Consider the following 12869-nt stretch of genomic DNA (forward strand, 5'->3'; position numbering starts at 1 on the left):
TACTTTGTCCATAACATAGTCAAAAATGATAAGCTGTAACTCGGTTGTTGAAGCCGCCATGACACCAATAGCACACACGCACGAGGTGCTTCTCTTTAAATCACACTGAATTTTTTTTTTTTTTAAAACTGGTTGCTCATATCTTTTATCCGGCCCGGAGGACCAAATTATGTTTTGATGTATAAACTCAACAACATCTATTGCCGGATAATGTATTTTATTTTCACCACAACTAAATACAAACCACTAACACACACCGCCATCTTGCTAGACTCCTTGTTTGTTTTTTACCCACAATGCCAAGCACTACAAACAAGTCAACATGATGAAAAGAGAAAAGAGAAAATTGTCTATGTCCAGTAAATATTCACACATGCGTGAACACAGTGTATTGCGATTTTTAAGAACTTATCACGTTAATGATAATTTTATATAAATAACAGTTTTTGAATAAATTTTTTTTTAACAAATACCTACTTATTTATTTTATTCACAGATTATGTTAAGCATATACATATAATTTATGATCTTATGTCTAAACATTTAAGACCTAAATTTACTAAACTTGTATCATTTGTGGTTTGATATTAGGTACTGCCAAAGCAGTTTCACCTTCAGATGAATCTAAATTCACAATTGTATTTTTCATCACATACGTACGCTTTTGCACCAGGTTAAAAAAAAATTATTCTAGTGTCATGTCACTCTCTTTGCCTATACAACAGATACCAAGTCTTTCTGACCTAGGTTAATTTGCTCCTAGTTCTTACAATTACTGTGAGTATTACCAAGCTATTGAAGTGATAAAATAGTAGGTACCACAGCAACCATGGAAGGGTTGTTTCGTGGCTCAAGCCATTAACCTCCCTCCCGGCTGAAATAAGATCAGCTCCTGCAGATCCCGATCCACGTTTCCCAGCTGCTGCCAACGCCACCCAAAGGTGCCTAGAGGTCCGGCCCTCCGCTAGTTGCCTGGGCTCCCAAACCATCACGCAGCTGTCGCCAACACCGCCCATCACATTCCAAGCCAGCGCACCAGCCGTGGCCTGTGCTCCCACCAGGCCAGTCGCCGAGGTCTCGGACCTCGGCCAGAGGAGCCTCTTCTGAGCCACCTATCACCCAGCTGCCCTGTGGCTGGCCCACCTCCCTTTCAGCTATCCCCTCACCCTCTCTATCCGGCCATAGGAAAACAGGACAGAATCTGTCCCCCTGAGCCAATAGACACACCCTCAGAGGGAGTTGTGGGTGCAACAATAGAATGATTGGCTCAGGCATTTATTACAGACATTTAAATATTTAAATACCCTGGTGCTCAACTGACCAAGTTCCTTAGATAGTAGTCCTTAAGAATACATTACAAGCACAATAACGTCACATGGAACAGTCAAAGAAATTAATAATAACATGCAAATAATAAATAAAATAAAATAAATGTAACAACATTAACATAATTTAACCCTTTTCTTACATTGCAGTCCACTTGCATGAAATGTAGGTACAATTAATTTTTTTTTACTGTTTTCAGCTGAAAGAAGCTATACATTTCATAAAAGAATAGTATTTATTTAACTGTAAAATATTTCAGGCAATTTGTGATTATTTAAATGAAGTGATTGCTGGCAGACTCATTAATATGACATCCATGCAAACCATTATGTGAGCTAAGCAATATTTATGCAATTTTTAAGTTAAGGGTCCTAGTGGTGTTAAATTTTGTCATATACTTTTTTTTTTTACTAGTTTCAGGCAGATTACGCTGACATACTCACAAGACTAGACATTTCAGACAGAGAGCAGTCTGAGCAAGATTCTGATAAAAGAGAAAAAGGAGTGGACAAGCCTTTATCTATTCTTCTTTGATTACAGGTGTAGTCCTAGCAGCGGACGGTGAATTCAAAGCATAGGTGTTCACCTTATGTAGTACTGTGAAATAAAGGAATCAATAAAAATTTAACTACACTCAAAAAATTTCGCAACACTTGATTGAATTTTAGTATTTTAGTATAAAACATCTAAAATTATTTTAGAGTTTAGTAAAATCAACAAAAATAACAGCATCTTAGCATTCAAATTGTCCTTGGCCTCCAAATACAGAAATCTAACAGATATTATGACACAATCAACAGCAGTTACCTATGAGCCAATGTAGTCATTAAGGCCATGAATAAAGGAAGGGAAAAGTCATTAAAATCCTTCCCATTGGCCTATTAAATTTTCTACTTTATTTTAAAATACTGATCAAAAAACTAACAACAATATTTGTTGATGTACTTCATCTGACAAGTTGATTAGATAGCAGCCCACACACAAAAAAGTTGTGGTATAGTACACTGAAGTCCAAGCTCAGAATTAAGAAATCATTACTCATCATCATCATCAAAACAATAATTATTACGAATGACACGTGTAAACATTACATTTTTACTAGCGGATAAAATAGTCTATACTTAATTTTTACCTCAGATGGGTAGAACAAACAGATAACTTCCATATATTTACAGCAGTCCTTATCCCTGTAAAATGCCCAACAAAAAGTTCATAACACAGGACAGAGATCCAAATTCAAGCCACAAAGTCCAGGGGGCGGTTGAAACCGCCCTTCCTGTTCATGTACTGCCGATACTTTCTCTTGAGAATGACGTGCACCGTGCCGACTTCGTTGCCGGGCACTTTCTTGCCCTTGGTGGTGTCGAACGCACAGAACCCCATCTGCTTCATCATCTCCTGCTCGTCCGGCGATTTGCCTTGCAGGTCTGCCTCTAAACATGCACAGAGGAATTATGTGCTTGTTTTAAACTCAAACAGAAAAACCAAATATAATTCTAACAATATAATATGTAAAAATATTCTAACATGACCAAACAAGAAACAATTAAAAATGTAGTATCTTTCATGGATGACTACTATATAAGTTTATCCATTGTGACAACCCAGAGCCCCGGCTAGCTCTCAGTCGGTCTGAATTGCTCAAAGACAAAAAAAAATAATTTTTGCTTGGCACCAAGAATAATTTGAATTCCACAGAATATTACATTTTTAAAGTTATGTCTGTTTACCTTGAAGATTGCCTCGAATAAATTAAGTCATGAAGTTTGTTAGTTATCAAAACAATGAACACAGCCACCATTTGATGAGACAGTAGCATTTACATTCTACAAACAAACGTAACACTCACAGACAATCAAAAATTAACAAAAAAAATCAATTCATCACTTGGTAAGATATTTAACTCACAATATATTAATGCATGAAATTTAGAGCTAGCTTGCGACACACAGTACAGTACAGTACAGAAAAATGACAAAACCTTTTTTAATTGGCTATCGTGCAAACACAATGAAATTTCCATCTCTCCTAAGAATACATACAAAAATGACCAGAAAGTCTTTGTACTGAAAAGAAAAAAAGGTCTCACAAAATGGCACCATTGAGTCGCGCATCTGTCTCTTGTCCTTCCTTGATCAACACGATTCACAATTAATGTTCCAGAAACATATTTATAGCTTTCAACTAAATACAAACTTAAAATCAAGGCATAAATACCTATTTAAAATGAACAAAAAAAAAAAAAAAAAAAAAAAAGGTATTCACACAAATAATAATCTCGCAAACAAAGTAAGAACCAGTAAAAACATAGTTAAATGGTTTTTCTAAATAAATCAACTAAATATCAAAAATTACTTACAAGAATATTAATACAAGTATAAAAACTAAGTCATTATGACATTGGACCACCTAATCAGCTGACATACTGTCTTACTAGACTATATAATGGCCAATAAGGCTCTGAAAAGCTGGGAAGCACAGGGTCTGCAATGCTACACCATTAGAGGCACTGGAAAATCGTAAAAACGATATAGGCGCGAATAAAAGCGACAAAATGGTTTACCGACGAATAAACGCTACAATCCCGTTTTTAGAAGTAATTATTAAAATTTCAAATAATATTTAAAATTTCCAGTAAATTTTAGGTTTACCTAATATTTTTATATAAACCATTTTTTATTATTAACGGCCTAACCTCATACAATAAAGAACATTCTTTATTTTATGCATCTTCTTAACCGTGTTTGAAGATTACCTAATAAACTGTGATGATGGCGAGCCGTGTAAACAATCAACACAATCTTTGAATCTTGTAAATAACAAGAAACACAATTTAAATACGCATAGGCTCGCGAGGAAACTTTGTTAACGGCAAACGTAACGTATGACCCAAACAAATGTAAACGATTAGAGAGACTTTTATTTACGTGCATGAATATTTTCACGGGAAAGAAAGTGAAAACATTGAAGCGGCCATGTTTGCCAACGTGTACGTGCGTGTGTGATATTAACACAAGCAATCAAATTATTTACTGTTAAATGACAACAATTAAAATATAAAAATACATTAATTTAAGTTTACAACACACGCAGCTTATATTTGGCAACTACAAAAAAAAATTATGAAACTCTACTTCAGTCAAATTTGTTAGCACTTTAACGGGGAAAAAAGATGGCAGCAATGTAGCTCTATGCTTTTGTCGCTCATTTGTTGAACGTACCTAGTGTTTTCCGAATTTCCTAACCCGAAAAACAAATGGTAATCTGTGAAACTAAAATACTGCGCTGCTATTCACAATAAAATTAAGGTTATTATCCAGTGTTGATGCTGAACGTTTTTTTTTAGAAAATATAATTAAATTGTCACAGATCGAAGAACGAGCATGACTGAAAAGACTGTTGAAACATGCTCAATGCTGTATTTTAATTTTTGTTAGTGGCATATGTGTTTGGTAAAGTTACATTTTATTTAAGAACTCTGTGAAAATTATTTTTGATATTCGGCTTTGTGAAAGTGATGTTTGACACTTATGTTTGTTACTTCAACAACATTGTTTTTTGCACTGATATTTTAACATCTAAGTTGCAAATTTTTATTTTCAGTGTTAATTGATGTAGGTTCTTTACAAATGTGATATTTAAACTTTTATGTTACATGTTCTTAAGGGGCAATTTTATATTATATGGACAGCTATACCATCGTGAATTGTGTATATAGAAAATTTTTAAAACCGTTTTGAAAATATGGAATAATCGAATAATGAATAATAGAATCACGTAAGAATTTTCTAGTCTATTAAATTTAAAGCTATATAAATGCTATATGGCAAAATATAAATGCTACGAACAGCCATTATAAACACTCTTTTCCAGTGCGTCTCTACACCATCAATATTGAGTTCCTCCAGTTTTTAAGTTTTAGAACGACATAGGTATCATAATATTATGTACCAGTATTTTTAAAATTATTGTGTTGCATCTGTAGTCATTCATCGTAGGAGAAAACTGGAACAAAAAAAAAGCACCCTCCTGCATGCAGCGGAGGGTGTACTACTTCACAAGATCAGTCAAATGTGGTGTACGCAGACAAGATTTTATGATTTTATTTTCAGGCCAATTTCACTTTTAAAACAGGAGATTTTGATGTTATTGTTGTTGTTGTTGTTGTTTTTTTTTTTTTTTTTTAAATGAAATCTGTTTATAAAAAATTGCTGTCCGACCCAGCTTCGCACGGCTATACTAATGGAAAAAAATTAAGCCAATCTCCCATTTACAGTAATGGTAAATAAAAAAAAAATCAGTGAAAATTTATTACAATGCTGTATAATGTACCGGAGAGAAAATTAATAGCACTGATGGTTTCCCGACTCGTGCACGCAACGTACAACTGATGTACCCGTACTTCGCTACGGCAGTCTACAGGCAGATCACTCTTGCGCCGCTCATTATACATGCCCCTCCTTGTGGGTACGCCACTGCCGCGCGATGCCCGTTGCCATGGAGATGCAGAAGGCATGAACAATGCAAAATCCTGTTCTCATGCAGACAAAGTACCCACTGTTGCCTGGTTTTAACCACCCATGGGATCTAATTTTCGGAAAATGTCATCCTGCTTAACATAAGGAACATTATTGTGAAGTTTCAAGTCTGTAAAATATATATACTTGAAAAAAAAAGGGCAATAAAAAAACAAATTAAACACAGAGAGAGGAAAAAAAAACAATAGTTTAGGTTTGCGATTTAAAGAGATGAAAAGTATTTAAATTTTTAAATATTAATTGAACTCTTATGAGGGTACTTATTGCTTCGTTGTTAATATCACACGGGTGTTTTTTACTTGTATGGGAAAATTAAGAATGATAAGGCATCTAGTGCGTGGCAACAATGTTAATAGGCAATAGGAAATAAACTTCTAGCGCCTGCGGCATTGTCAACACACACTTTGAACGTGTACTGCATGTTGTATCTAACCCCCTCCAACACATTTGATTCTAAATTGGACTTTTAGTAAGGATCCCTAATGTTATTGATAATATAATATAGCCTATAGCCTTCCTCGATAAATGTACTATCCAACACTGAAAGAATTTTTCAAATCGGACCAGTGGTTCCTGAGATTAGCGTATTCAAACAAATAAACAAACAAACAAACTCTTCAGCTTTATAATATTAGTATAGATATAGCAATTACTAAACAAATATCATGCTTAACTGTTTCATGATACTAATTTATGCAAAACATTTCATTTTTATTGATACATAATGCACATTTACAATATGATTTGTAATAAGCATGTCTAACTATTCACAAAAAAAAATTAAATAAATCTGTTTGGTAGGCACAGCGAACAGTTTTTTGAATAAGTTGTTTACAATATCCAGCCATAGAAATTATTCTAAATGGCTTTCAAACTATCATCAACAAAAAAATCAAAGGCTAATTCAATGTTTTTCGAAAATCACAATTGTATGGCCACCCTGTAAGGGCAGTGTGGATGAGAATGGGCTTGATGAAGACTACAGGGTGCTGCTTCACAACGGGCAACACATGAGTAGGAACACAATTATATGGTGAGTTAGGATAAAACCGAAAAAGTAACACTGAAATTCCAATTAATACAGCACAAAGCACCGAAATGTAATTGAAATCATGAAACAAATATGTATTTTCAATCAACACTTGACAAATACCTAATCTTTTAAATTTTTAATTGGCAGTGTCATGCTACAGAAGCTTGATCCAAAATGAACTGATTTGGGCAAAATTTAGTTTCAAGCAAGCCTTCAGACAGAAGACATATATATTATGTACTAAACATACGTACTTTAACTTGTACTCTTAGCACAATTTCTCAGATATACAGTGTGAAGCTGTGTTAATTAAAACTATTTTTTGAACTTTATTTGGTAGGTAGGCACAAATGGTTTAAAATATGTTCATGGAGTACTCTGCTGAAATGAATTATGTAAATGACCTAGACAAACACTCAAGTTTGAAAAAAAAAAAAAAAAAGTGTATAAACTACCAACGTATGAGGAAATGATGGATTCATTTAGTTCCATACCTGTGATTGGAGGCCTCTCGACCATGTACTGACTTCTCTGCTTGTTGCCCTTGTCTTTTGACCTGGAGCGTGATCGAGACCTGTGGTACCTGTCACGATCTACTGACCTGCAACAAACATTTTAAGTCAATGTGAGTTTGCTAACATAACTCAGCTGTGAAAAATTAATGCATGTGTGAGAATGATTCAAATAATGCAAAACTAAAATATTTTGCATGAAAAATGCATTGTAATATGCATAACTACATAATAGTACTTATTATTATTATTATTACAAAAAATTAATTTCTTTATACATATCAAAATTTTACAAAGCATTACATTGTGCACTTTTTATTAAAAATTTAAAGTTAAAAAACAGTTTAACAAAAACACGCCCATATAGGCCCTATACTTTTTGTCAATAGTATTTTAGACACTATGCCAATGTTTTGCCCTTCAAAGAAACACATATTGTTAACCTTTACATTGGAATTGTTTGTTCATTTACAATGATGCTATTTCCGAAAAATTAACACAAACATATTATAGGTTGGAATGATACTCTTGTTGCAAATTAATTTAAATGCATTAAATCCACCTGTTTTTAAGTCATGACAGATAAAAATGCTAGGTTCTTATCACTGGCATATCAAGAATTACATTTTATCTTCTAGGATTAATTAATAGGTTTCAAACAAATGACATTAACCACTCAGCTCTAGACCAGCGTAGATCATCACATAACATAATTTTTATTCCAAATTTACACGTACACACAAACAATCCAGACAGATCATCTTATAAAATGCACTTCAAAGACTCCAAAATTAATCGAAAATGAGCTATGGGCTAACATTTCCACTTTTCTAATGTAATTGACATCTCAAGAAGACATCAGATAGTCTCTCTCTCTCTCTCTCTCTATATATATATATATATATATATATATATATATATATATATATATATACACACACACACACACATATATATATATATACACACACACACACATATATATATACACACACACACAACAAACACACACAAACACGCACACACACACACGCACCCTCCTCCCACCCTTGATGGAAACCTACAGACAAACGAACACAAGCAAATACCAAACTGTTATTCAAAACGGCCAGCGCTCTGCTAAACCGTCCATGGGACCAGCCGGTAACCTGTGGCCATGGACTCCCAAGTAAAACTCCACTGTGACCCACCCCTAAATGGGGGCGTCACTCCAGACTGAAAGCTGGACAGTGCACTAACCTGCGCCTGCGTTCCCTCGACCTGCGCCTGTGCCTGTCTCTGTCCCTGTCGCGCTCTCGCTCCCTCTCTCTGTCGCGCACTTCTCTGTCGCGCGACTTGCTGCGTCGCCTCCTTCCCGCGCTGGGTGACGGGGAGCGGCTCCTCGGCATATTCTACTTCAGCTGCTGGCTCGCCTCTGCTACAGCTGTGCAAGCAACATGCCACTGAATTAGGGCCTTACGCCTCCTCATCGCAATTATTTGAGAATATGAGGGCGCACGAGATGAAAAACAGAGCATTTGGAAACGAAATGGTGGGGGAAACAGGAGTACACAAAAAAACACAAGACTACACGACAACATTTGCAATAGTATAGCCTAAAGTCCAGGAAGTGAACCTAGATCGTCTTAATTGGCCACTTTAGAAAACTAACACATACTTTAGATCATAACTCTGCAACAGACTTCCACAGAAATCCAAACATAGTACCTACATATAAACTGGTCTATTGTTTGCTGATAACCTAAAAATTTATATCATAATTAAGTAATTCTTTAAATGATTGTTACCAGCTTCAACGTGACATTGAAATTGATAGATAGTGGAAACTTAATTATGTTTCTCTTTTTAAAAAAATAAAAAAATAAATCTTTTACTAGAAAAATACACCCATCAGGTAAGCTAGATAATACTAAAATCTCCATATCTCTTATTATAAAACTCTTGGTGTCATTATGGACTCTATAAATTGTTTTTCCATCAACACGTCAACTCTTTAGTCTCCAACTGCTCTAGAACCCTAGCTTTTTTAATTAATTTAATTAATGTAGGTACATAACTTCTTTTGCTTCAAATATAAATTCTATTTTGTAACTTCATCTAGCTTTAATTGGATCAAAATTAGAATACTGTTCAGGAATTTGGAATAATATTACCAAGTCTGCCAGTGATAAAAATAGAATTCATACAAAACAAAGTATTCAAAATAAGTAAAAAATATTATCAACTACCTAACTTACGTTGACCTTTTAATCGTAGAACATATTTAGATAAACTTTATGTCTACAACTGTTATAGTTCTAAAGTTAATTGTAAATATTTTACTGGTTGTACTGGTCTTAAGAGTTCCCTAGTTCAATAGTCGTTTACAATCCACATTACGTACCCTGAACAAAAACAACGTTACTATCTATATATTAATTTCTAATTTTAATAAATTATATAAAAAATTTATTTTGTGATTAAATTTATATTTATTAACTATTTTTAATTATTTATGTTTGTCCAAGTTGATTTGTATTGTAGTTTCTGTCTTGAATGTTGTTCTATGTTTATGTTGAAGTCAATGCATGTGTCGTCATTACTTTGATATTATGTGGTTCCTGCTGATATGCAGTGCCTGCTTGTTTGATGTGCCTACCTGCACGGGTAGTTTCCCTATATGCATTGCCCACCTACAAGTAGTGCCGACTTGTATACAGTGCCCACCTATGCATACTGCCGACTTGTCTGTGGTACCTGTCCACTTGCATTGTGTTGTGCCCACCATTAAATTTCCCCAAATGTCGTGGGCATTTCACAAATATGATAAATTATACAAACATAAATAAATTAGTAGGTTTAAAATAAATTAAGAGGAAAAACCTTGTGAATTTATACTTTAGAGATGCTACTTTTGGTTCATGCAATTTAGATTCATGGAAACTAAAAAAAATGTATGTACTGTTCCCAAACACCTTAAAGAAAACTTTTAGCAAAAAAAAAGGTTTATCTTAAAAAATGTTGGCCATTTGTTTTGATTTTCCTAATATTTAGAAGGATCCTAAGATTGGTGACACACTATGCATTTCCATCGCTGCAGCTAACTTGGGGGAAGTTTGGTCAGATGGATTTCACTTGGCAATTGGATTATGTTGAACAAAACAAGAACTTGACACTCCACCTAACTGATATAGAATAAAGAAAATGGAAGCAATTAAAAACTGCAAAATCAAAGACAAAAATATATTTAGGGTAAAAGTAGTATACTTAAATGATAAAACTTAAAATAATGTTGTGTTGGTTAAAAACAATTGATAAATATCAATAAAAATAAATACCTAGGGTAAATGACAACCTTAACAAAACTATTTATGTGTTTGTAGGCACAAACAATTTTAGAAAGTGGGATGACAAAAAAGCTATGTAAGGTTATTTCTGATGTAAAGAGAATTTGTTTTTAGTTACACAACAAAATATATAGTTGTTATTTGTAACATTGTCAACTTTTTTGAATAGTATACAACCAAGTTGCTCTCCACGTCTGTCTGTGTCTGTTCGCATACTTCTTCTAAACTACGCAATGTAATTTGATGTGGTTTTCACCTTCATTTAGAGATATTCTTCTGGAAGATTTGTGTGGATAACAAATTCATATTAACATCTATGTTATGTAAATCAAGTTGTAAAAAGATACATCAAATTAATGTACTCCAGAATTGTAGGTGCTAAAAAAGGCCTACAGAAAAATCTACAATAGCATATGTCTCTTCTAAGGATGACTCATAGTAAGTTTTTTTTTTTAAATTTTGAAAGATCAAATTCTTTATTTAGGGGCAGTACATGTTGGTATATATAACATTTTTGAAAACACTGGACACTTACACGAGAACTTGATACTTATAAGTATAAGTACTTACTTATTGAATATAAATGATGCCATATTAGTAGATCAAATACAGTTTCCACCATAATTGTACCTTATTAGGGTAAAAAACCACTTAAGGTTAAAAACAGTCTTGGCCCCAGTATTAAAATACTTACATTAAACATTAGAAAACAGTCTCGGCTACACTGTATACCTAAGGATCTCTGATGAACCCCTTGATCAGGGATATCTTACGTGCTATTAAAGTACAAAACAAATTTATCTCACTACATTTACATTACAGATAATATTTACAATAATTTTACACCATCCTTTAACCTGAAAATACAATTTTTTGGCATGTTTACTGGGACTCAGCCATGGTGGTGGCTGGAATACCACACACACAAAAATAAAATTAATTACATGTATAGGTCTTGAAAATATCTGAATGTGCCACTATATCATAATTATAAATAAAATAAGGAACTGAATAAATCAAATATGGGCGTTTACCTTTTTTTCAGACTGGAACCCCTATACTACACAATTACTCCCCCAATCATATGGCGCAACCCTATTTTTTCTTAATGATTACAACCAACTAAAGCAGCATTAATTTATCTCAAGTTAAAACAAAAAATATAAATATAATAAAGAGGTTAAGTTTACATCCTCTGTAGGCAAGCAAAAAGTGTTAAGTTTTATGTTAATCACTACCGTATTGTAAAAGTCTATGGAGATTGTGTTGTTGAGGCCTTAAAAAAATTAATTTTAATATAATTTTTTTAACTTCAAAAATTAAAATTTGTTTTATTTTTAAGTGAATAATATTATCAACAATAACCTATCTACTACCTTTAAGAATTGCATCACAGACTCCAGGCCGTTTTGTTATAGAAAAAAAAAACAAATAACGGAATGCAGCGTCTAAATACTATCGATATTGTCAATAATTACATCAAATATTATACTACACTACTTTTCTGCTCCTTGATTTGATTACTCACAAACAATGACCACATAACAAAGATTACATCACATCAGATATGCAGTGCACAATTGAAACACGTTTCCTTCCGAGACTAGGAAAATATACAGATAGAGCATTTAAGGTCCGATAAACTTAGGGTGGGGTGAAGCCAAAAGGGAAAGGTGATTTCAGTGTACTACACGTACTAATATGGCGGCCGTTTGTTTACAAATGTATAAACTGTATCTGAATTTGAGGTTAAATTGAAGAAAAATGTCAAAATGTATTAGGTATAATGATGATTCGTTTTGAAGTTTTAATATATTTATAAACCAGTACTATTTTTATCTAATTTTCTTCCGAACAGCTTAACCACAATCGTTAATAAAAGCAGGCTAGAACAGCTCATACAAATATAAACATATTGGAATGTGAAAATAATAAAAAAAGTGAGAAAAAAAAGGCTTCATGTCTGATGGCCATTGTTCCATCTGTATCATTTCCTAATCTCTGGTTTCCTTCCTTGCGCCTCAATATTCCTTCATTAAAACGAAAATGTCGTGCCTGCAGGTAACGTATGATGGTAACAGTTATATTATGATTTTACATAAATTATTATGGGAATTAAATACCTACACTGGTA

The 12869-nt window shown here is 33.6% G+C and overlaps 1 protein-coding gene across 5 annotated transcripts; it reads right to left on the reverse strand.

The window, feature by feature from the left end:
• Positions 1-200: 200 nt before the first annotated feature.
• LOC134530411 (U4/U6.U5 small nuclear ribonucleoprotein 27 kDa protein) lies at positions 201-12355 on the reverse strand. 5 transcript variants are annotated; one of them, XM_063365210.1, is made up of 4 exons: positions 12112-12355; positions 8649-8832; positions 7392-7498; positions 201-2759 (listed from the first exon to the last, which is right to left on the reverse strand). In XM_063365210.1, the coding sequence occupies exons 2-4, from the start codon at positions 8795-8797 to the stop codon at positions 2563-2565; spliced, it is 453 nt and encodes a 150-aa protein (XP_063221280.1). In that variant the 5' UTR covers positions 8798-8832; positions 12112-12355; the 3' UTR covers positions 201-2562. The 5 variants fall into 5 exon arrangements, with proteins under 5 accessions (XP_063221280.1, XP_063221281.1, XP_063221283.1 ...); XM_063365211.1 differs by having other exon boundaries at positions 12214-12335; XM_063365213.1 differs by having other exon boundaries at positions 12264-12334.
• Between the last annotated feature and the right edge of the window lie 514 nt (positions 12356-12869).

This window comes from Bacillus rossius, chromosome 3, assembly GCF_032445375.1.
Source record: "Bacillus rossius redtenbacheri isolate Brsri chromosome 3, Brsri_v3, whole genome shotgun sequence".
Lineage (NCBI taxonomy): Eukaryota > Metazoa > Arthropoda > Insecta > Phasmatodea > Bacillidae > Bacillus > Bacillus rossius.